The sequence below is a fragment of the Sebastes umbrosus genome, chromosome 21, assembly GCF_015220745.1.
Source record: "Sebastes umbrosus isolate fSebUmb1 chromosome 21, fSebUmb1.pri, whole genome shotgun sequence".
NCBI classification, from domain to species: Eukaryota; Metazoa; Chordata; class Actinopteri; order Perciformes; family Sebastidae; genus Sebastes; species Sebastes umbrosus.
The window spans coordinates 9,397,448-9,423,251 of NC_051289.1; the positions used below are offsets into that span (position 1 = coordinate 9,397,448).

The following is a 25,804-nucleotide window of genomic DNA, read 5'->3' on the forward strand; positions in this document are numbered from 1 at the left end:
GGTTAATGTATTATCACGCATGGGATCCCATTCCTGGCTGAGCTCTTGTAGACGAGCCAACCCTGAACCCTAAGGCCTGGAGACGCTGCCAAAAAGCTGGATTTACAGCGAGCACAGCTTACCATCTGAAAACGTATCATTGCACTGGCTCGGGTCATCATCGAAGGCTATTTGAAAAGAAGTAATGTTGTTTAGAAACCGACTCTGTAAGCCAACGTGTCGTGTATCCCGGGGAAGACGGAGGCGGGAGTCAGGCAGTGGGATAAACAGGTTGATAGCTGACGCCGTATCACAGAAGTCCCGCTGTGCAGTCACACACCTCAATTTAACACTTTTTTTTTATTTTTTCAAATACCGAAATCTTGATGTTATCCTGTGCAAACATCAATTTGGGTTTCCAACATCAAGCGGTTTTCCATGGAGTGTGTTTATGGAGATTAGGCAGCGAATGAGTGTGTAATTAGGGACGATCCGATGAGGTAAATCTTGGCCAGTGGGAAGAAAGCCACGGCGCTGATGCTGGTAATCACAGCAGAACAGAACGGACACCCGGGGTTGGGTGGGGAAAAGATAGAAGAGGAATGATCAAATAATGGAGAAGGGTTGTAAGTAATGTAGAGAGGTAAGAGAGGAGAGTGGTTTTGGGGTGTAAAAGAGATGAGAGGTGACGCAAAACTGAGCTGGACATCCAGCTGGACATTACCTACAGTACAGTACTGACAGTGTAGAGATGTGTGAGAGCTTCTCCTCATACTCACAGTCACAGATTAACAATAAAGTGCCCGGGCTGAGTTAATCTACTGTAGTCAGCGTGCAAGAAACACATTTGTTCAGCTAAGGAGCTTCGACGCAAGGTGTTGTGATTCATTTCTCCCACTGCAGGCTACCGAAGAAGAGGTTTATCTCGAATCCACATTGGCATAAATAGGTTGCAGTAGATGATACTAGGCCAACAGTGTTGTGTAACAGTTTGTAAAGCACTGAGCATGCAAAATAACAGCTTCATACACAATTATAGGGCTAGTAATTGTAAACGTGATAGTATCACAAACATTTATTAATCCATCCAAGCTTTCAGCAACTCTATAAATGGTTCAGTGTTTCAACATGTTTTTATGATTAAGGTGTTAATGAGGCTTTAATGTGTTTTAATATAGAGCACAAGGAAACACTCAGCTAGAACTTTCTTATCTTTGAGCCTCCCTACTTCATTAATTCATAATAAACTACATTTAAATTGTTTTTTTTCCCACCTTTCAAAGACTAATTTAGGATCATACATATCTCTTTGTTGCAGAAATGAGACTCCTTAACCGTGGTTCGCATCTTGAGTGATAACATCCAATATTCAAAATGTCATTTAATGTGATGTGTGTCACCTCAGTACACCAGTAAGACGGAGGCTGTTATCTGTGTGTGTACCTGAGCAAATTATGAAATGGGAAGCTAATTTAACTTGCTCAATGAGCGGCACATTTCACACTTCATTTGGTCGTTCATGAAACACTCAACAGCAAATCACCTTTACATCCTCAATGCTTTGTTTCTAATTCCAACGCTTCACAGTGCTGGCGCCGCTGAGAGAAGACGTTTTTATAATGTACTTTTTACAACATTATAAAAAAACAGCAATTATCATATTAGCATGAATAAGTTATCGTAAGTTCAAGTATCCTTGAAAATACTTAATATTCGACCTTGCACTTGAGACAAACCCATTTAGTTTCTACCCTCTCAGCTGAATAGTAGATAAGCGTCCACAATTAGCAAGTCTCTTATTAGTGTCTTAAACACTTATAAATATGTATAACATTGACTTTTTGACCTGTGTACTCATTAGTCTCCATGGAAACCTATAATATCCCTGTCAATAATGAAGTGTTGCTTTTAGTTTTCTGTCTCAACACACACTCTTTAAAAGAAAAGAACAAAACATTGTTAAATGAATATTGAACCAATAGTGGAATTGCCCTAGGGCTGGACAATTAATCGAATATTAATGTCGATCACGATGTTGGCTTCCCGCAATGAAATGAACATGATCGCCTGCGATATTGACGCTTAAAATGCGTGTTCTGCTCATAGAAAACTCAGCTGCATATCAAATCAAGCGCTTCCTAAATCCTAATCGAGATGTTTTGGCTTCACTTTTGGGGATAGATATTATCTTTACAACCAAATGTGTTTATAATTAAATTGAGAGCATAAAATTGTTTTTCTAGCCTCTTAATGTTGCTAATTTTGCTCTCAAAGTGCACCAGATTGATGCATTTAACTTTAAAACGTAGCTAGCAAAAGGTAGGGTGAATATTCCTCTTTTTTTTTCATATTGCAGAAAAAAGAATATTGCAATGTCATTTTTTTCCAACATCGTGCGGGATTAGCAGGAATGTAGCACACCATGGAAGGGAAAGCCGCGCTCTGTTTATTTTAATGTGAAAGTGCAGTAATGAAAATATGTTGTAGCTAAAAATCAGTAAATAAATAATCGTGATCTCAATAATGATCAAAATAATCGTGATTATCATTTTGGCCATAATCGTGCAGCCCTAAATTGCCCTGAAAAATGACTGATTTGTGAATGTTTACAGCTTGAGGAGGTTTTTATATCCAGAAATATTGATTTAATGGACCTCGGATGAACAAATACATGTAAAATCTTAGAGTTATTTTGCTTTTAGGATATTGGCTCATATAACTGTAGCCAGCCGGAGCGAATCATAAACAAAGGAGAGTTAATTAGAGGCAGATATGAACAACTCTGTGCTGCACTAGCTTTGTGGTGCATTACTCAATTTCTCATCTCATGTCTCTCTTTTCCTTGATGTCTTTCTCTTTTAATGCTGCGTTATTTATTATAGATGCCCTGAATGACACGTTGACCACAGCTACCCGCCGTGGGAATTTCTGCTAAAGGGAAACCGTCTCAGTATCTCTGAGTTTAGCAACAAGGCCCCAGTCTTGAGTCTTTGATAGACGTTGGCTAAACCTGGGTTGACAGGAGACATAATTGAGTCCATTTTGATGGCATTCGCCTTGCTGATTCCATTTAGTTGGGAATTTCAATGCCCTCTATCCGTGTCGCCAAGTTTTGATGTGAGGTCAGCTGGGAGCTAGTTGCTGCTAACCGTCAGCGCTCACCTGGTTTGACACCTGCTCTCTGTGCAGGCAGCATGCTCGGTTGAGACTTAAATCTCCACTCTGCATGCAGAGAGAGCTGGAAGTATGCCTCCTAACCTCTGTGCGTGTGTGTGTGTGTGTTTGTAATGTGCGTTGTATCTGTATATGTGATTGCATTCCTTGTGTATGTGTGTGTGTCGCATTGGATATGCGTCCACCAGCACTCATGCGAGAAGACAGCGGGTTAGACTCCCTCCCCCCAACCCTCTTGCTCAGTTGGATCTCACTCCCAGATCTGTCAGGCGTCTGTTGACGTGTCCTCGATGTGACATGCCACCCACGGCGAAGGAGAGGCACAAATCATCCAGCTTTTTCCCTCATCGGTTTACCCGAGGTCCTCCCATAACCAGTCTGTGACCTCCGCCCTCAGAAGTTAAGCAGATAGCCTGGCGTTGGTCTTAGAGATGTAGTCGAGGTAATCTCATCAAAAGGCTTCAGTTGGTCGTCAGCCCATTATGTAAAGTGTTTACCCAAAAGAAACAGACAGCTAAATCTGCTTTTTACGCCTCCGCGCCGGCGATAGCCGTGACTGGAGGCATTATGTTTTCGGGTTGTCCATCCGTTCATACCATTCTTGTGAACGCGATATCTCAGGAACGCCTGGAGGGAATTTCTTCACATTTGGCACAAACGTCCACTTAATCTCAAGGATGATTAGATTAGAATTTGGTGGTCAAAGGTCACTGCAACCTCGCGTTAGACAATTTCACACACACGTCTAATAGGATAGAATGATGGAGTGATGACATTTTGGACAGACATTGATGTAAACTGCAGCTTGACTGTCTTTTTTTTTTGCAGTTTTGTTGACTTTTTTTCTACAAACTTAATTATTTGCTGAGCTGGAGGGAGTTATTTCATTACAGAATTACTACTGGCACTTTGTTAATACAATATGTAATCTTTATTTATCACATATTGTCTTATAAACGTTGAATAGTTTGGCAAAGGACAGTAGTCAGTATTTAGACTCCATCAGCATATCAACACATTAGCTGTGTGCTCTTAAGGTCAGCTCTGTTTCCTGACATGTAATTAACTGTAGAATGAGTTGCTTGAGATCACCTGACACTCTGGACGCCTCTGGCAGCAGTTTGACACCAATGCAGCCTGGCAGTAGCAAGTGACTGTACTGTGCTTACTGTACAAGCACGCTGCTTGTTCCAGCAGGGAATGTGAGTCCTTGTGTTTTTTTTCATAAATCAATATGAATGCTTTGCAAGTCACGCACAATGATGCATCACATTTTTAGTGACTAGACAGCTGAATATACACACACAGTTTGTTTTGTAAAATTTAATTATCCATGTTCAGTGTATTTGTGCTGCTCACAAGCAGCTGCATGAGTGGAAATAGCAGCTGTAATGAGGAAGCAGCAGCAGTCTTATTATCAGCAACAAGTGTACGAACACAGGAGGAAACCGGTGCGAGCCGTGCGCTGACATCAGCAGCATTGGCAACTTTTTCCCGTGTGTGTTATGGCCGCGGTGGTGAGGCTGCAGGGTGTCGTGTAGAACATGCACAGAGACGAACACACACACATACAGCCTGACTCTACAGGGTTCAATTTACTTATCACCGTCACAGCACTATGCCGCTTCCATGTAGTTCAGGATTACAGTAGGTGCCCCAGATTTCACAGCTCTTAAGAGGGAAGATAAACATGAAGGTTATTATTCTGTGTGAGCACCGATCCAAATGTGCATATCTAAACATATGCAGAGGCTTTTTACGCTTGTGTGTTGGCAGGCTCAGAACAGTTTTTTTGAATGTTACTCTGTCCCACTTTGAGTGGAATAGAGATAAAATGCATATTAAGGAAAATGATTGAAGCACTTAGAAAGGAAAATGATTGAAGCACTCATGATTAGAATATAATGTCCAACAGACGGGTTCGGTGCGGCGTCAGCAGCGATGCGGGCGTTGTACCAGACTGTTGTGGTGAAGAAAGAGATGAGCCAGAAGGCAAAGCTCTTGATTTACCCGTCCATCTACGCCTGACCCTCACCTATGGTCGTGAGCTTTGGGTAGTGATTGAAAGAATGAGATTGCGGATACAAGCGGCTGAAATTAGCTGCTCCTTCGTGTCAAAAGGGGCCAGCTGAGGTGGTTCGGGCATCAGATCTGGACGCCTCCCTTTAGAGGTTTTCCGGGCACGTCCAACTAGTAAGAAGCCCCGGGGTAGACCCAGAACACGCTGGAGAGATTATATATCTCGTCTAGCCTGGGAACGCCAAGGAGTCCCCCAGGAAGAGAAATGGTTCCTGGGGGAGAGGGACATCGGGAATACCCTGCTGCCCCTGCGACCTGGCCCCGGATAAGTGGAAGATGATGGATGGATGGATGGATGGATGGATGAATAGATTATAATGTTTGTCATTGTAGCGCAAAATCATGAAATTTTGAAGTCCATCCCATTTTTATACTCAGCACTCTGTACAGATGGGTGTGTTAGTAAGGCAATGGGCCACAAGTAACCACCAAAATAGCTTCAGTATTCCTTTGCATAGATTATACAAGTCTCTGGGATGAACACCATTCTGCCAAGAGATATTCCCTTATTCGTTGTTTTGATGATTGTTGTGTAAAGGCCAGGCTATACTTTTAAAAAAAAGAGTTTGTTGATGTGGCTACGTCTGAAGGCAAAAGAGCCTGCTGTAATAGGTGTTTATTTTGGGTTGAGATCTTGTGGTCTGTGAATGTCATAGCATGTGATTTACATAATTTTTTCATACACATCAAACTGTTCAGTGACCCCTTGTGCCCTGTAGATTGCAGCATTGTTATCCTTGATAAGATCCTTATCCAGACCCTGTCATTCATCACGTTTCTTCACTCATTTATTCAGATTTTTCCTCTAATTTGTCACTCTTTTTAGGATATACTGTATGTAGGCTATATTTTAAGTTATCCATCCATTTGTTCACACTGGACTTGCAGTTTTTTTTTAGTCCATTCAACAGTTCGGTGCAATTAATGGGGGACAAATCCAGCTCTGCCTCTACTGTACGTGAGCAGCTTCACAAATTCTATAGTACTCTTCTTAGTACTCCTCTAAGTGCTTTAATATTTTTTACATTACATTTATCACAGATAAGTCACCATTTTTCATTGTTCCCAATCAAAATTTCTATCCTCTAAAAAGAAGATGATAAAACTGGGGTTTGGTCATTTTATTTTTCCTTGCTTGCCCCGTGGACACATGAAGATATGAAGCATAAGAAATGGCGACGTCAGTTCCAGTCCACACATATGATCCCAGAGCGGTTGGTACATATGAGTTCTCATTAGCTTGGGGTGGAAACACATTGTTTTCCACCAGAAAATCCATTTGTTTCCATGGTGATAGTGTGTCCTCCCCTCGTTCAATTTCCTTGCCTGCTTTTTATGGATAGCTTTATTGAACTTTATCTTTTTTTTCAAAATGTTTATTGTTAATTTTAGATATAAAAAGAAACATAACAAATATAATAAATAAATAAAAAACAAAATATAGATTAGTAAGTAATTTTAGAGGAAAATATATATATTTCTATATATTACATATTTTAGCTTTGTACTAAACTTTACTAGAAAATAGAGAAGAGGAGAGAGAAACGACTTTCTTACACAGTAATATGAAGGTTTGTGGAGGTAAATCATTTGGAAATGCTCAAGGTGAAGCAAAACCAATGACATTGCCATGAATTGGGCCTATTCAAAAGAAAACAACATTCCTATTTCCTTTTTCTCGTAAATTTACGACTTAAATCTCAAAATTTCTTTTCTCAGAATATTACCCCCCCCATCCCCGGCTCTGTAATTTATTTATTTTTTATCCTACAATGGCCCTAATACACTGTCAAACCTAGTGCTGTATTGAGAAATAAATATTGTTAGAATTACAAATATCCAATTAAAGTGGCGAATTGCTTTGTTTGACCGGTTTTTGATATCATGTCTCTGTAAGAAGCTCAGAATTAAACCATTTCCCCCCGAGAGATCACATGACTGCCTTATATAAAGAATGTGAATATCTAACTGTAAATGGTAGCCTACCCTTTAAAGTGAGCAGATAGGGGCTGTCTCCTCTATCCTTGACTCCCACAGTCTGCCCGTGATGGATTCAACCTTCAGCCATACAATACCAATCTCAGTGGAGTCGTGGCCTTTTGTTACGAGTCAAAGTGTCAGATCCACTCAGTTCAATCTTTTTCCTTGAAAGACCAAGGGATCCATGAATGAGTGCATTCATTTTTATGAGAAAGGGGAAGAAGGCTTTTAAGCACAGCAATCTTATAGTCTGAACTTTTCTAATATATTACTGCAACCAATATATTCTGTTCATGAATCCGTCACTTTAAGACTGAGTTATCTCCAGTGAATAAAATGTTTTTGAACAAAATACAATTATTAGGGCGGTCAAAGTCGACATGATAATAACGCGTTAACAGAAATTTGTTTTAACGTCAGTAATTTCTTGAACACCTTAACGCAACTTGTGATTTTTAGGTTGTAGCGGGCTCAATTTTAAAGCTAAAGTCAAGATACTGACATCATATGAAACTAGAAAAACCTAAAGAATCTATTGGTACCAACCATGTCATACTATCATGTCTTGAAGGAGGCAAAATAATGCTCCAAACTTGTGCTAAATTTTGGCGAGGAAAAACTGGCTCGGCCATATTTAAAGGGGTCCCTTGAACTCTGACCTCAAGATATGTGAATGAAAATGGGTTCTATGGGTACCCACGAGTCTCCCCTTTACAGACATGCCCACTTTATGATAATCACATGCAGTTTGGGGCAAGTCATAGTCAAGTCAGCACACTGACACACTGACAGCTGTTGTTACCTGTTGGGCTTCAGTTTGCCATGTTATGATTTGAGCACATTGTTTATGCTAAATGCAGTACCTGTGAGGGTTTCTGGATTTGTCATTGTTTTGTGTTGTTAATTAATTTCGGGTAATAAATATATACACACATTTGCATAAAGCAAGCATATTTGTCCACTCCCATAATGATAAGAGTATGAAATAATTGACAAATCACTGTTTTGAACAGATAACAAAATGGGTGATTCATTTGCGATTAATCACAATTAACTATAGACAATCATGCGATTAATCACAATTAAATATTTTAAAAGATTGACAGCCCTAAAAATTATATAAGCATAAAGTAGTTGTAATTTTTAAATGCTTTTGCTGAGCTATACATAGAAATGCACTTTCAAACCTCTTGACATAACTTTAGAATTACCTTGAAATCCTATGTTGTTTTGCCTCCATCGGTCCATTTTCACCACACTTCTCTGTGTTGTTGAAGTTCTGTGAACAAGTAGCGCGAGCCCCAGTGACAGCTCTGCCTGCAGACAAACAACACCGCTCTTTCTCTAGACTTAATGCCTCTGTTAATTTGTTTACCTTGATCAAATAGACCTCATCACTTGAAGAATTTGTCTCCAGAATGTGTTTGGCGGGTACCGAGCTATAACTCAGCACAGTCACTCCATTTGTCAGAGAGAGCCCTGACAGTCAGCCTAATTAGTTTGGTTGTGACAAAGGAGCTGTCTTGTGGAAACCGGGAACATCAATCCATCCATGAAGGCATGTGTTTTCATAATGCAGCCCCTTACAGTGAGCACAAACATGCCCATTAGGTGGCGGGTGAAACTGCATATGATCGGTTTGGTTAAAAAAGAGATGCGCTGTAAATATGTATTTGTTTGTCAGGTTATTTAGCATGTTTTGATACAATACCAAGCAGGTATTTCACTCTTGGGTGTTTTGAATAAAGCCTGCATACAAATTACAATGGCAACATGTTGTATAAGCTAAAGATATACTACCTTGCTTCTTATCTTCCTTGTTGTCAATATTGAAACACCTTTGTATAGACCTGTCAGTGTAGGAGAGTGAATATGCCCCTCCATGAAATAAGACTGCTGAAAGCATTTTATTTCTATCAATTTCCCATTTTTATGGGCTTTTATCATGTCCGCTATTGCTTTTGTAGACATTCATATATTTTATGAAGCACGTCATATAAACTAAAAGCAGTAATGTGCAGTTTTTCTTCAAAATGTTGCCTCGCTGCAGCCAGACAGGACAGTCGAGGGAGACAGTCATCTATCATTTAAGAGTCATTTTAACAGTAAGACATTAAAGCTGGTGGTTCTCAGCCTCTCCTGACATCCCTAAAAGCCACTTCTACATAATCCGGAAACACAAAAAAATTACCAGTTCCCTCAACGGCTTTTTGGCCCCTGGCTGCCTTTAAAATGTTCTGCAATCTCAGGGGGATTTTTTTTTTTAAAGGCGCTGTTCACACATTCACAATGAGAACATCCTCTCTGTCACCGTTACTGCTTCTCTACCAGCTACAGCTCTCCTCTATGTGTTTAATTTTGAGATATTAACACGTCAGATATTCATGTTATTAAATATTTATACCGTGAGTTGCTGTGAGCGCGTCTGTTAAAGTGCCTCCACAGAATAACTGAATATACCTCATATGTTATGTCTGTCTGTAGCAGAGGCAGAACATTTACTGCTTCTTTATTTCACAGTGAAGCTTTTTATTTTCCGCCATATTGACTTCTTCCGCTCAGAAAAGCGTAATGCTAATCATCTTGTTTATTCTAGGACGTGCTGCTCAAATTATCTTTTTGCTCTTTATATTTAAAGGGTCAGTTCACGCAAATTACTAAAATAACATGTTGGCATCTCATCATGCAGATAGTTTTTGAGATATTCATTGCTGAGACTTCTGCCACAACCCCATAAAACATGGACATAAATGGAATTTAGTTTTGTTTCATTTGTTCCTTTTTAAAACTCAACTCAGCAAAGTCTGTAGACTACTCCGAGTAAATGTCACCTTTAAATGCTTTGAGAACCGTAAACTCACTACAGTACTTTAGTAGCAGCAGAAGTCTCAGAGGCAGACAAGGGGGCATTTGTGTTGTTTAGTTGTTTTTCAAATGGAAACGCCCAATCAGCCGTTGCAAAAAAGCAGTGATGTAGGTAACCAAAGTAAGATAATCAAAGCTAATCAATAAGGTTATGAATCATGTGAACACTAGCAGTAGCTGCGTCAACGTTAGCTGTGCTAATTTTGGAAATATTTGAAAGGTTGGTTCAGATTTTTTGAGGTGGGGTTGTATGTATACTCCCGCATTCTGCGAGGTAAAATTACCGCTTTTGTGAATGGAGTCTGGTGGCTTTGAAGAGAGTGATATAGCGGTTTCAGTTCCCCGTAGGAAAGGGCTGTCTGACGGCGAGGTAAAGCGGCTGTGGACGGGAGCAGCAGAAAAACGTTTCACCGCTTTACCTTGACGTCAGACAGCCCTCTCCAACGGGGAACTGAAGCCGTTATATCGCTGTCTTCAAATACCACCAGACCAGACTCCAATCACAAAAGCAGTCATTTTACCTCACAGAACATGGGAGTTACTGGTCTACCGCTGCATCGATCGGTTACTTTGTTTCTACTACTGTGTGGCTTTGGGATCCGAACTAACGTGGCGTCCACGCAGCAGTACATTGCTCAGCTTCCGTGCTGGTACTTCTGTCTGCTTCTTCAAACAGGGAGCCATCTAAGTTACTAACGTTAATACACTGGCTGTATATATAATGTATATGTAGCAGCGTCATCATGCAGAAACCTACGTCACGTGGGAAAAAGTTTTTAGAAGGGCTTTGAAAAACAGCATTTTAATGCTAAAACATACATATTTTTACCAAAATTTGAATGTTCAGATCTGAATACATAAGGGACACCGCTGTGAAGCTACAGAATTATATAAACACCTAAAAAAAAAACTAAAAAAAACACGCCCATGTACCCACCCTTTAAAACCTGATGAAATGAAACCAAATTTATCTGCATGACTAGATACCACCTGGAGTGGATGGACATTCCAGTTCACGTGCACAAATATTGACCCAGAAAGAGGGAAAAGCATGAGTCCTGAAATCATTTTTTGCACGCACATCACTAAAACATGAGAAGAACACAGTGTGCTGTGCAGTATAACGTTTTCCATCCAGCATATTTGAAATGTGGAAAGTAGGCCACATCAATCAAGTATGCAAGAAAAGCAGCATTCCATGCAGGTCAAGAAATTAGCATTTTTGTATTTTCAATGCTGAATAATAATTGAGCATGCATGAGTACATTGTTTTTGTTTTCCCTTATTGACGTACAGGTACAATGCAGTAAACAATCACAAGGATATAGGCCTCTTTCTGTCTCACACAAACAGTAGAAACAACCCTTCTATCCAGGCTGTGCAGTAATATCATGCAGTAGCCTCGGACTGCAAACGTTTGCAGGATCAAAGGCAAAACTTCACTTGACCTGAAAAATGAAGGTAAAGTGCTGCCTGTACTCTTTCCTCTGGTTCTTCCACACAAACGTACAGACACATGCGCGCATATAAGATGAGCCATGTCCACTGAGGTGCAGACAGGTAATGTTTTCAACCTTCTTGAGAAGTCATTGCTATCGTTTAAGCGGGAAGAGGAGACCTTTTGTAGTCTTGTGGCATCCGAAGGCCTCAAAGAAGCTCCGTAAACCCTGAGCTCCATTGAGGAATATAGACTAAATGCAACATACAGCAGCCTTTTACTTTGCTGCAGCAGTCTTCTCACATTAAGGCTTATTGATTTTCCCACTTCCTACGAAGATGGTATGCAGTAAGTCGATGTTACTTTGCATTTTCACACCTTTGTTTATTTGCTTTGGTGAGTCTCAAAGCTCAGGGTGAAGTAAAGAAAATTAGGAGTAGATTTGACCACTGTGAGGCTGCGTCCCAGATTGGCTACTGAGTTAGATGATAGGAAAAATCTATTTTCCATTTATCTCGTCTGAGCCCGTAGAAGAAGAAGCATGGCATTTAGGATTTAGCCTGCTGTGCTGATGCAGCGCAGGTGTTAATGGGCATTAACATTCATAGCCTTGACTTGTTTTATCTACTCCTGCACTTTGTTTGCACACCTTGCTGTTCGGCACACAATCACTGTAATGAAGTCTCGGTGGTTTTCGGAGCCTGTTCACACAAAGTATTAAAGGAGCAAGTTGTTTGGGTCTCCTTGATGATTTTTTGTATTTGTTTGCTTGTTGGTTTTGTGTTGTGGAAATAGGGGTTTTAAGCACCCATAGTTCATGAAATTGACAAGACAAGACAGATCTCCATGGTGACAATTGACAGTTCGCTAAATCCCACCACAAACAGTAATTGTCCAATCATATCAAGGTTCATGGGTTGTGTCTAGATCATCTCTACAGAATTGCATTGCTAGGCAACAGCTTGGGTCCACGTTTACTTCCTGTCAGCTTACGACATTCACATACACTGCAACAGGAAATAAACAGGGACACATTTGGAATGTTTATGTTAACAACTGTGAAATGGTCTCTAGAAGGTAACCCAGAAGTTGCGATTAGGCTAGGAGGCTCTCAGGAATGATGTGGTCTTTACAGCTTAGTGCGTTCACACTAAAGTGCACATATTGTACACATATTGAGTATTAAGTGCAATGTACGCTATTTTGGGATGCAGCCAGTGTGCTTTGTGAGAATGCTTGACAAGCGTATCAACAGTAACTAAGAGGGGTGTGGCTTAGCAAAGACCAATTACAACCCATGTTGTGACAGAAATGTTATATTAATATTTCAGAGTTGTAATATAGCCTGTCCAGTTGTTGGTGTGCTATAATGAGGTTGGCTTGACCAGACAGGTAGAGACACAACTGGGTCAGTCAGCTACGATGGACGTGTAGCATAATACATACCCACAGCTGTCTATGAGCTCTCCTCATGTCACTGTAGGCCGTACCTGACAGACACGGCAGAACCAGCAGATCTTCTTCTTCTTGTTGATAAACTGCACTTTACAAGCTAGCAGCATCAAAATTCAGCATGGATATGCAGCCTGTCGGATACACTATGTATTTGTATGTCAGTGTGTGTGTGTGTGTGTATGTATGTGTGGCTAGCAGGCAGAACGCCAGCGTGACCCAACTTCAGCTTTTCAGCTTTAGTGCAGTGCTGCAGACAGCTGTGCCACAAACACGCTGCTGTGGATCACCGCGAGGGCCTTTTATTTAGGTCACATTCTGTGCTTCAGCGGCCAACAGAAGGGATCTCTGTCAACTGCAATGAATACCTTTAGTTGGACACAGCCCACTTTTTAAGTGCCCTGCAAGAAGCGGACACTGTGCGTGTCTGTGTGGTATGTAGTGTGTGCTTTTGTGTGGGTTCTCTCTTGTGAGTATATCGCAGATGGGGTCGGGGATTGACCGCTCTATATATTTTTTTTCATTTTCACTCTAACAATACAAGTGTAATATATTGGCTTAATTCTCTCCCAGACTGATTTGATCCCCTGGTTTAGTACAGACAAGGAAATTGCATGAATAATTTCCCCAATTTTTTAATTAATCCAGCATCCAGTTTAGAGCCACTGTAAAGAAAATAACAGATATGACTCACTCTATATTCAGGCACATAAATACACCCTGCATGTGCCCTACACAGTGTCCTCTACTTATGTAAAAAACTGACATAATATGTCATTCCACTGCTCCGTCTCCCTCATTTTCTCTTGTTATGTTTCCTCCCTTCGTTTCCTCCTCCTTTTTTATTTTTTATTTACCACAGTGGCCTTTGGTAGTGCATTATAAATCGCAGTAATGAATTCCCCGCGCAGACTCGGCCACACTGCTGTCACAGTGCTACACCGGGCTGCGTGGGCTCTTATTATTGTCTCGTTAGCTTCACCTCCAGTCCATTGGAAACAGTGTGGGTTCAGCGGCTAGCCAGCCGCAGCCCCAGATGGGTAAGGAAGGCAGTTTAAGGGCCCTGATGGATGCCATTGTTTTCATGTCACCATGTAAGGGAAAGGTCGTTTATTGCCGCTTGCCTCCACCGGCCCAGAAGCTGTCAGCTGGGTTTTACTGGCCAATTAGTTTGCCCTTAGAGGAGAACTAGAGGTATGGAGGAAAAGTGTGGGATCGGGCTGTGATCATTTGTTGTGTTTGTGGGTGGGGGGGATGTGCATGCGCGCACACTGAGCAGGTGTACAGTAAAGTAAAGATAAATGCACTTTTTGAGTACTACCCAATGTGTTACATCATCTCTGCAGAAGAAGTCTCTGCATTCCCGTCACCACTTTCTCATTATATTTTTTGTTGAGTTAAAATGATGCCTCATTCCTAACAGAACCAAATAGTACACGCTTGAGCTGGAAATAGATTTGAACTCTTCTTGATACCCCTTCCTCCTTTGTTTCTCCCTGTTTCCTCGATCCCCTGTCACTTTTTCACTGAAATCTACCAGAGAGCAGAACAGAGAAGTGGAAGACGAAGCTTTAGGACAGATTTGGACGGTCAGAGACCACATGCCAAGTGGCTTGCTATATTTAGAGTTTCTCCTATTTTAAGTTTTGAAGGACAAAAATAAAACAATAGGTCCAAGTCTCGTCAACATCATCAAGTTTCCTCGTCCGTGAAGGAGTGCCAAAAGCATCGTAAAATTAAAGCAGATGAAGACGCTGCGCTTTGAGTGTATGCAAATCTGAGATATTTATAATCCTCTCTTCTGTCTCTCTCTCTCTTCTTGTTTGTTTGTCTGTTCTTCCTCACGGCTGTGTGTTTCTTTGTAGAGCTAGTTTTGGGGCCTGTGCAGACTTCCCACGGCAGCAGTTGGATGTGCACGTCGACCCGGCCACGATGACAATGAAAGGCCTGTCCAGCAGCCGCAGTCACCACCACACGGTGACCTGCGACCCCTCTTACGACTCCATGACCCTGGGGCGCTCGGACCGTCGGTCCTACTTCCTCAACCCTGGGGAGGCTCATCCTGCCGACCACCCGTGCTACACCCAGCGCAACTCCTTCCAGTCCGAGTGCGGCGCCTACCCTGACCTGGCCAGCTGCACCTTCCCTCGCAGACATTACAGCTCTCACCATGAGCTGAAGGAGGAGTGTGGCGCTTTGGTGCCTTATACAGGGCCACCTGGGAGCATTAAGGGAAGTGGAGGAGGTGGTGGAAACAACAATAACCGCATCCCTTCTAACCTGCTGGAGCAGTTTGAGCGCCAGGCACCGGTGCGGCGTGAAGGCTACCACACGCTGCAGTACAAGCGCACTGCAGTAGAACACCAACGCAGTGACAGCCCCGGTCGAATCCGCCACCTCGTTCACTCCGTCCAGAAGCTTTTCACCAAGTCCCACTCCCTGGAGGGGCCCTCGGGGTCTGGTGGAGGAGGAATCGGGAGGATGAACGGCAGCAAATCCAGCCCTGACGACCCACCCTCCTCCTCTGGCACCCTGAAGCACAGTAAGCGCAGTAAGAGCAAAGACCGCTCCAAGTCGGAGCCTAAGATGCGCACCGCCATCTCGGGCTACTGGAGCTCAGACGATACGCTCGACCGGGAGATGTGCCTCTACCACCATCACCACGGGGGCAGCAGTGGAGGCCTGCCCACGGGGGTCATGACCATGGGGCGCCACCCGGAAAAATCCCAGTCGCAGTACTTCATGGAGTCCTACAACACCATCAGCGCCCACTCTCTGAAGACGTCGCGCAGCAACAACGACGTGAAGTGCTCGACGTGCTCCGGGGGCAGCGGCAGCGGCAGCGGAACTATGCCACTGGTGGGCGCCCTGGACGGCCAACTGCAGCTGAAGAAGAGCTCGTGGTCTTCTACTCTGACGGTGAGCAGAGCAAGAGAGGTCTACCAGAAGGCCTCAGTCAACCTAGATAAAGCTCTAGTGAAAACCGAGCAGGGACGCACCTGCCACTTCCTACAGGTAGGACAGCCCCACCTCTCGCATGTCATGCTTCTTCATGCATCCTGCGGTGCCAGCAGCTCCTCCATGCTTCTTCATGCATCCTGCAGTGCCAGCTGCTTCTCCATGCTTCTGTATTTCTGCATACATCCTCTGTGTTTGTTTCCATGTGCATGGAAATACGTGATCATGTGGATGTGGTGCCATTACTTCTGTACTGCACTGTATGTCAAAAGTCACATTGTATCAGATACCATACTTAAAGCCGTTTCTCACCAGTGCAATGCAGAAATACGATGCGGGAATACGGAAATGCACGCAAATTTTCCGGATGACGGCCCATTGTTATTCCGAAACACCATTAGTCCAAAAAAGAACTCATAGGACAGAAAAAAGCCCATTTGTTTGACAGACCGGTACACCGAAAACAAACGTTCATTGTTCCGAAAATACACACTTTCCATGCTAAAACATATATTTCCATCGGCAGAAATCTGCTTAAATCAACATCCGAATATTTCTTCCCCCACACAAATATTTCACAGGGGTGTGTAAGTATTTATAAGAACCCACAAAATCAGTTTTTATTAATTTCCGTGCTAATTTTTCAGACGAAAATCCGTGCTTGGTGTGAAACGGCTTTTAGCCTCCACATTTAGAAGTCTATGAGAAAATGACCCTACTTCTCATTTGATTTATTACCTCAGTTAACATTTTAAACATGAGTTTATGGTCTCAATCACAAGTCAAGTCCCCACAAAAATCACTTTTTATTCATTTCCCTGTTCATTTTTTGGCCGAAAATCCGTGCTTGGTGTGACACGGCTTAAAACCTCCACATTTAGAGAGAGATAATGCAAGAAAGCAAAGCAGGTCAGGTTCATGTATCATCACCCTGAACCTTTTTACACTATACAAGCACAGGAAAGAGAGCAGAAACACCAATCTGATCTGTTTTCAGAGCATGAGTGGCAAATTGTCACATGGAGCTGCATTTCTACAGACTGTGCTGGTGGTGGTCGTATCAGTGTTGAGTGTGAGAGTGAGTATTAACTGAGCGAGAGTAGGGTGCCGCTATGAGATCGAAGAGAACCGGAGGTGAGCAGACGAAAAAATTGAGGTTTTTCTGTTTTGGAAAAGATAAAAGTGTTTGAGATTGCATGCATTTCCTCACATCGGGGTGAGTTTCACATATAATCCAGAGGAGAGAAATGGAGAGACAAGGCAGGAATGAGAGGTGTGTGTGCACGCTGTAGGAAAAGAACCAAAAGAGAGTAAGTAAGGGCAACAGAGGAGGGTGTGAATGGGGAAAGTAAGAGGCAGAAAGCGAGAGTGAGGGAACATGAAAGACAGAGAGAAAGTTCTGTGTGGCCTTGCATTTTAACAGCCTGGAAAACCGAGCGAGCAGATCAAGGAAGGATGTTGTCGCTGCAGCACGGCAACATTTCTCCCAGCCTAAAAGACCCATCGCTTTTTTTTCCTTTTTTTCTCTTGAAAGGGAGACGGAAAGGGAAAAAGTGGCTTTCAAGGCTGACAAGTTAGACTGCAGACGTTTCTTGAATCCTTAAAACAAGAGTGTGCTATTTGCTTCACCTGCTGGGACTGAATCCTGTAATCCTCATTAAATGTTCATACTCACATGCGCACACTTGAATTAATGCCGAACCTTTTCATGCACTTGTGCAACACTTGCAGAACATTTTAAATATGCTGCACTATACTGTGAGGATTAAAAAGCATGACTTCATTTAGTTTTTAATGACTTTTTCCTCAAAAACAATAAGTTCCTTTGACATCATCACAGTCCCGGTCTTTCCCAAGGTGTTAGCACCGTCTGTAGTTGCCTCTGACATCAAAGTCAGCTTGGTTTCCTAGTTACGCACCAGTCTGTTGAATGATTCTCGCTCTGTATCTCATTTCTTTCACTTCAGAGCTGGTGCCCTAACAGCCACTCACATTGGGACTGCAGTGGTTCTGCTGAACAAAACCCCCTTTGTTTTCCCTCCCTCTCTCCATGTCTGCTGTCTTTGACTCTCTCTCTTTTAGATTAGAGATGGGAGATGGCTTTGCCTCCTTTTATTTTTTACCTTCGTTAGTGTGTGTGAAAAGTCAGGAGAGCAGACAGAGGCCAGGGTACTGCAACGTTTGGTCAAAACAATTAATTCCCTGCTTTTGATATGCCGCATGCATCACAGGAAAGACAAAAGAAGGCCTCCGGCACTTACAAACTCATGGTATGATCGAGTCGGACCCTGCATTGATACAGCTACTATTGAATCTTTTAAGTGCACTGTGTGATACAGGTATTTATATCAGGGTAGAAAATGCTGCAGCCTCGTTTTTACTCATCTGTATTAGCTCTCATGTCTGGAGGGTGACCTGTGTTCGCTCCCTCTTTACCTTATCTCACCTCATCTCCACAGGTGCCTCAGGATGACTGGAGCGGTTTCTCTCCGCTGGGGAAGGATGACGAGATCCCGTGTCGGCGGATGCGCAGCGGCAGCTACATCAAGGCCATGGCAGAGGAAGACAGCGGCGACTCGGACTGCAGCCCCAAACCCTCGCCCAAGGTCCAGGCACGACGGGCCAGCTACCTGAAGGCCACACAGCCGTCACTCACAGAGATGACCACACTCAAGTAAGTGTGTGTGTTAGAGCTGAAACGCTTATGATCGATTATTCTGTTCACTCAACTCAACTTTATTTATATAACACCTTTCATCAACCATGCAGTTCAAAGTGGTTCACGTGGCAAGATTAAAACAACACAGACAAAAACAACAAAAAGTGCACAACAATAGATACAATTTGCTCAACTGAAAATTACAACCAACAATAAAACAATAAAATTATGAAAATAGAATAAAAGTCAATAAATGCCAGGGCAAAAAAGATTAAAACTTAAAAGCTAAGGCTATGACATACATCCACATTAAACACCAGATTAAAAAGATAGGTCTTTCATTTTGTTTTAAATATTTTGAATGTTTATAAGGAGTTGATTTATTCAATATCATGTATTAAATATGTTAAATATTTATTGATTTCACAGCGCCTAAGTTGAGAACATCAAACTGCTTGTTTTTTTTCCAACCAAAATACAAAAATATTAAATTTACAATTATATAAACCAGCAAATCCTCATATTTGAGAAACTCAAACTAGTTAATGTTTGCCATTTTTGCTTGAAAATGACGAACGATTAAGCAATTTGCTACAAAGTGTTGTTGATTAATTTTCTGTCATCTACCTAATCACTTACATGACTAATCATTTCAGGATTTATGTGTGTTCGTGTTTGGTGTAAAAGCCTGCCTGTACATTATGTTTGAGTGTGTCTAAAGTACATGCTTCTGAACATTATGTTCAAGTGTTCACTGCAGTCATACTGTGCAGTTTCAGTGAAACAGACGGGCGATATGAAAGGAAAAGAGAGAAGTCGACAAACAGAAGGAGATGAAGGCGGTCGGTTGCTGCCTGGCAGCAGTCTGGCTTATGACTCTGACTCTCAGTGGCCACAGCTTAATTACCTGTTCTGTGTTTACAACTCAGACACACACTCCTATCTTCATAGCTGCCCTCTGTATCTCTACAGTGACACAAACAGACTGAACAGACTGAGCCTTAATTGAAAATACATGATGTCTGTTGATGTACTGAAGTCTCTTCAAAAATGCATTCTGGATGGAGAACATGCAAGAGATATTTTCTCTTTCTTTTTGAAAGATCTGAAGCTAAAAGCCGAGCTTCATCATTTAAAGATTTTCATGGAGCTGTTCCTTGTTGCAGAAGACATTCTCTGCTCAGCCGCATATTTTTTTGACACCGCAAGCTCATAAAGTATTCACCAATATTTGACTCCATCGAGAAGATTTCAGACTTAGTAAGGTTTTGAAACCCATCAAGCTGACGACATTGTCCACAATCAAGTCCACATAAGTCAACTCTTTCTGAAGGAATAGACTATAGGAATGTAATACATAATAAATTAATTGTAATCGTGCACACATTTTTTGTGCAATGAGGGATTATTATCGAGATCTGAGGTGTGCTCACTTTTGTTTTTACCCAGGCGACAACCTCTGGTTCTGAGAAGTGAAGCCAATGCTGAAGTGCCTTAAACTCCCATTCTTTCTAATAGCCAGCAGGGGGCGACTCCTCTGGTTGCAAAAAGAAGTCTGATTGTATAGAAGTTGTCACTTGATTTATTACCTCAGTAAACATTGTAAACATGAGTTTATGGTCTCAATCGCTAGTTTCAAGTCTTCTTCAATACAATACGATATTCATTTAGTGTATTATGGTCCCATTTAGAGTCAAATAGACCATAAAGCAGGGTATGCTTTAGAGCGTGGCTACCTTTTGGTTGACAGGTCTCTACCAAGGCGTTGTCCGGTCTGGGAGATTTCTGTGTTTTTGTCTTACAACTTTAACCCTTTCACAGTGTGTTTTCAGCTAAAAATACCTTATTCAGTATTCGGTTTTACTTAGATCCATCCTCTCGTGTCACTTCTGGTTGAAAAAAAACAAGATGGTGACGGTCAAAAACCAACATGGCAACTGCCAAAATGCTGAACTCGAGGCTTCCAAACCGCAGTCCACAAACTAATGGGTGACGTCCCGGTGACGTCCACTTCTTATATACAGTCTCTGGTTTCACCTCAAAATAAAGTGATAAAATGATGGCTAAATCTAAAAAGACACAGGTTGTAATAAACCAGAAATGTCCTTTAATGTATCATAATAGCATATGTCCCTTCACTAATTTCATTACTGGACGTGACTATATAATTTAATTAATTAATTTATAAAATATTAACTTATTCCCATATGAAAATCATACTGCCTTAAAACGCTGAATGAATTGGGGACACAAGTGTTATGTTGCAGCATGGGGCTGTGACTGATTAGCTATGTAATATACAGAGATGAGAAGAACACCAGTGGGTGCTCAGTCATTGTTACTGGTTGCACAAACACAAGCGTGCACGCACACAACCTTATGTAAGTGCAAGTGGCGCAGCTTTGGGCCCACTAATGACTTGAATTCGGCCCGGGGAATGCCATCATCATCTGATGGAACCCAGTGGAACAAACCAAGCTGCAGAGCTGCACGTTGGAGATAGAAAACGAGGAGGGAGCAGCTGACGTCTTGTTTTCACACTGTGCTTTTGGGAGCTGGCACCAGTCTGTGTTACACTCCGCAATGATTCAATAAACAGCTTTGTTGTTCCATATGTTTCCGAGCCCATTCTCTGACCATTGTGTCCTTGACTAGTAAAGAATTTGCTCCTGAGAAGTTGTGGGGTTTGTTTACTCTCACCCCAACAGTAACCTTCCTCCTTTCTTAAAACACGCAGCGCACAGATAACGCATGCATTTAAACAGCTGGGATTATTCCTGGCTGACAAACAAGCTCAGGAGAAAATGGCATCCTTTCTTGTCTCCCTCTGTCACTAACAGTCGTCTTTCTTTTTGCCGCAAATTCATTTATTCCTGGCCTAGATTTTATCATGTTTATTTTTTTATGTCTCAGCGAGAACAGACATCCTGAATAATGGGTTGCAGTAATCACATCTCCGTCTTTCTGTCCCTCCTACCGCAGTCATCACTCTGAAGACTTTTATTCAGGCAGTGACTAAGAGGAGAAGGTAAAAGCAAATGGAGGATAGGGAGAACAAAGAAAACTTCTCAAATGAGGAAGCAGGAGGAACATACTGACAGGAAAGATGAGGCGAAGCAAGCAAGGAGACAAAGGGAGCTGATGGAGAAGAAGAAAAAAACAGATCCAGGAGTACATGAGCACTCGCTAATGCAAAAAGAAATCAAGAGACGGCTTAAGCCAGCCCTGATCCTTGACTGGCAGCGAGGAACATGTGTTCATTAATGTCACTTGTTCGATAGCGGGACACCCTGGGACAGGCTGAACTTCCCCCCCTTAGGTGGTACTGATTACAGACTGGGTCTGCCATTCAAGTTGCCACAAAAGACATTGGTTCTGCTGATAATCAGCCCCACAGGGAAATCAGGAGATGTGGATGGAGATAATGGTGTGGGGTAGATTCTCTGTGCATCATGTACAGTCACAGACTACAGGCAGCTGATATGATGATGGATGATTCATACCACTCGCTGAGGTTTGACGTGTACAATTAGATTTCTTTTCTTGGGTTTAAATGTTTTTAAGTAAGAGTATGGAGCCCCAGCAAGGAAATTTTAAATATTGTGGAAAAACTGTGCATTAAAGCCACAGACCGTATATAAGAAGTGAACGTAGTCATCGTGACATCACTCATTGGTTTGTGGACTGCCGTTTTGAAGCCTCAAGTTCAGCATTTTCGCTGTTACCAACTTGGTATTTGGCCGTCGCCATGTTGTTGTTTTTTCAACCAGAAGTGACACGAGAGGGTGGAGCTAAGTACAACCGAACACTGAACAAGACGTTTTCAGGTGACCAAAAATGTTAATGTTAACTTTCATGAACTGAAAACACACTGTGAAAGGTTTAAAGTTGGAAGACGAAAACACGGACAACTCCCAGACCGGATAACGCTGTGGTAGTGACCTGTCAATCACAAGGTAGCCACGCCCTAAAACATACCCTGCTTTATGGTCTATTTGACTCTAAATGGGACCATAATTTACTAAATGAACATCATGCTGTATTGAAGAAGACTTGAAACTAGCGATTGAGACCATAAACTCATATTTACAATGTTTACTGATGTAATAAATCAAGTGAGAAGTAGGCTTATTTTCTCGTATATTTCTTTTTGCAACCAGAGGAGTCGCCCCCTGCTGGCTATTAGAAATAATGCAAGTTTAAGGCACTTCAGCATTGGCTTCACTTCTCAGACCACGGAGATGCCCACTGATTAAAGCACAGTGTCACTACGGACCACTTTGATGGGAAACCTCAGATTAAAAAATAATTAACTGTTATAAAATGAACTGGCAAGCGTGAGCAACCACTGAATGCTTTGATATAGTAGCTTTCAGTAGATTCTGCTCAATATTTAAAACCCTAGAGGACAGTTTGGCTACATGGAGATGCATTTTAGGTTTAGTAACCAAAATCATCACATTTATTCCCATGTCAATAGCTCATCCGCCCTTCTATTACCCCGTTTCTCTCCACTGTCCTCTCCCCTCAATTCTTCCATTCAAGAATGAGTAATCTAGTTTGCTTTGCTGTGGTAACCACGCTCTATTTTAAGGAGGAAATACATAATTAAAGCAGACCTGACCTGGAGGCAGAGAGACATAAGAGTTGTGTGTGTACGTGTGTACAGCATTTGTGTCTGTGAGTACATTTTTTATACACTCACAAGTGAACATAAGAGACAGTGTGATATAAAGGGGATATTGGATCGTACTCCTCACAGTCGATTTGAGAATAGTCGCTCTAATAATGTCTCTCTGTGCACTTTGTTTTCTGGAAGTTGGTTTACTGGGTCACGATGTTCATCAAGAGGAAAAGCGAGTCAGCTTTTTAGGTTTCATTTCCCCTGATTAATGAATTGTTTAGCTGGCATCCGACTGCTGCACAACCTACACACAGACACACTTTTTCACATGTGCACACAAACACGTGCGCATAGGCGTGATGCATGCTGAGCGATCAGATTGGAGGCAGGTGAGAGCTAATGAGACACCTATTCATCTTCCTTGGAGATGGGAATGCGTGTTTGTGCATGTGTGTGTGTATTTTTGCGGTAATTATGTGTCTGTATTATATTTGTATTGATGTGAAAGTCGTAAGTATACCTCACAGATACACACAGTTCCTCTTCTAACATATGTATGAGTGTTCTCACCGCTAAGTGGTTTAGAGCGTGCGTACAAGGTGCTTCAAGGACAGACTACCTAAGCTACTGTTTCTCAATACTACTGCGCTTGTTGATTAGATAAGGGTGTCTCCTGAAGCAATTGTGGATTGATCTGTATCTTTGGGTTCATACACACACCCCCCGAGTACTTTGCAAATATCGCTCTTTTCATCGCTTTATCTCTCCCTCTGTTTCTCCTTCTCCGCCTCTATCTCGCTTTGTTTCCTCACCCTTTTACCAAGCTCCTTTTACTCTGCTTTGACCGTCCTCTTTTCTCTCCTTACTTCTCCCGTGGCAGGATCGAGCATTCGCCCAAGCTGCAGATCCGGAGTCACAGCTACCTGCGGGCGGTGAGTGAGGTTTCCATCAATAGGAGTCTGGACAGCTTGGACCCGGCAGGGCTGCTGGCCTCGCCTAAATTCCGCTCACGAAACGAGAGCTACATGAGAGCCATGAGCACCATCAGCCAGGTTAGTGGCACCCAGAGGCCCGTGCCTCTCGGCCGTCAGAGCTCACACCCCCCCGTACCTCCACTGCTATGTCCAATAAGGTCGTGCAGGGGGGAGGAAATCCCATCCGTAGCCATCCTAAGGCCTGAATTAACAATCAGGTCACCATCCGGCAAAGTATGAACAGTACGAAAACCCCCAATCTCATAATTAGTGTATACGTCTGTGCGCTGTTTTCCGGAGCTCAGATGATTACAGGCATATTCAGATTGGCTAATTAAACAGGAGGAAATGCAGAACACCCCCTCCCGACCCCCCAATCCCCTACTTTACCCTAATATGCTCCTTCTGCCTTGGCATACTTTGTGTTGCAAAATGACAGGCTAAAAATGTTCTCTTCAATTTGGCATCTGCTGTGTAAGAGATGAAAAACAAGAATTAACATGCAGCCATACGAATTTTGGGAATAATTGAAATTGGGATTGGTTCAAAAGGATGATTGGCATTTGCCTTGATTTGATAGTTATTGAAAATATTGAAGAATTGGCCAGGAAGCACTCAACAGTGGAGGTCTGTTATTGTCACGGCTGCTGCAAAATAAGATGTTAGTCATTTTGGATTTTGAGCACAGCTTCATACTCTTTATTCGGAGTGACGGGGGAGCTTAGCTTACCTTTTCGCCTGGGGTAACGGGGATATGTACTCCCCTCCAAAGCCCAGGGGCGACACTTTGCCTCGTTGGCAGAATGGCGGACCCTTGAGACGACCATTCAAGTCCTGGCATGGAGCAGGCCCAGAGGAGGGTGACACACTGGACCTGGCATCTGCTAAAATGCCACTGAATAAAAGAGGTGCTGGTAGGCTCTCTATCTCACTCACTCACGCTCATATTTGACATGTGTGCACATAGAGTGTGAAGTGACACACAAATCATAACATCAGTGGATTGAATCGAGGTCCATGAACCTTTCTGACTCCAAGCTCTACAGTTTATACTCACACTTGTCTGACTGTGCACTCTCTTCACTGACAAAACCAAACGCTAGTTCCTATAGCCACATCCCATTCCTGTGATCTGCTCTATGGTTTTGGACTAGCTCAGTGGTTCTCAAACTGTGGGGCACGTGACCGGGAGAAAATGGGTTGCGCAATTCATGTTTTGATGAATTCAAAAGAAATTAATTCTTTTTCACGGTGGAAAAATAAACAAATCATCTCTTTATACATCCATGGTAGTGATGGTGTTCATTCACACAGACCGGGACAAAAAGAAAAACAGATGATGCTTCAGAGACGAACTAAACAACATGCTCATCTGACGGTAATCAAAAGAAAATATGACAAAGTAGGGCTGCACCGAGTGGTTTGAAGCTTCATTCATAACATTGACATTTTAATTATTTTGATATTGAACTTAGAGAAACATTAGCTTACCTTCCTCTTTCTCTTCCCTTCTCTCTCTGAAACACACAGAGCGAGCGACGCGGTGCTCCATCTGTCTTTGTAATTGTCTCAGTTCAAAAGTCAAAATTTCTTGAAAAATGAGAGATTGTAATTATTTACAA

General features: G+C 42.3%; 1 protein-coding gene across 5 annotated transcripts in view; it reads left to right on the forward strand.

Moving 5' to 3' along the window:
• Window positions 1–25,804, forward strand: part of dlgap1b (discs, large (Drosophila) homolog-associated protein 1b) — a 108,549-nt gene that overhangs the window by 41,963 nt on the left and 40,782 nt on the right. For 3 of the 5 annotated variants that reach the window (XM_037757394.1, XM_037757390.1, XM_037757391.1), the window contains exons 3-5: window positions 14,833–15,982; window positions 18,385–18,599; window positions 24,089–24,260. In XM_037757394.1, the coding sequence (XP_037613322.1) occupies window positions 14,900–15,982; window positions 18,385–18,599; window positions 24,089–24,260 (1,470 nt within the window). In that variant the 5' untranslated portion in view covers window positions 14,833–14,899. The remainder of the gene's footprint in view (window positions 1–14,832; window positions 15,983–18,384; window positions 18,600–24,088; window positions 24,261–25,804) is intronic. The other 2 variants (XM_037757393.1, XM_037757392.1) reach the window with 2 other exon arrangements.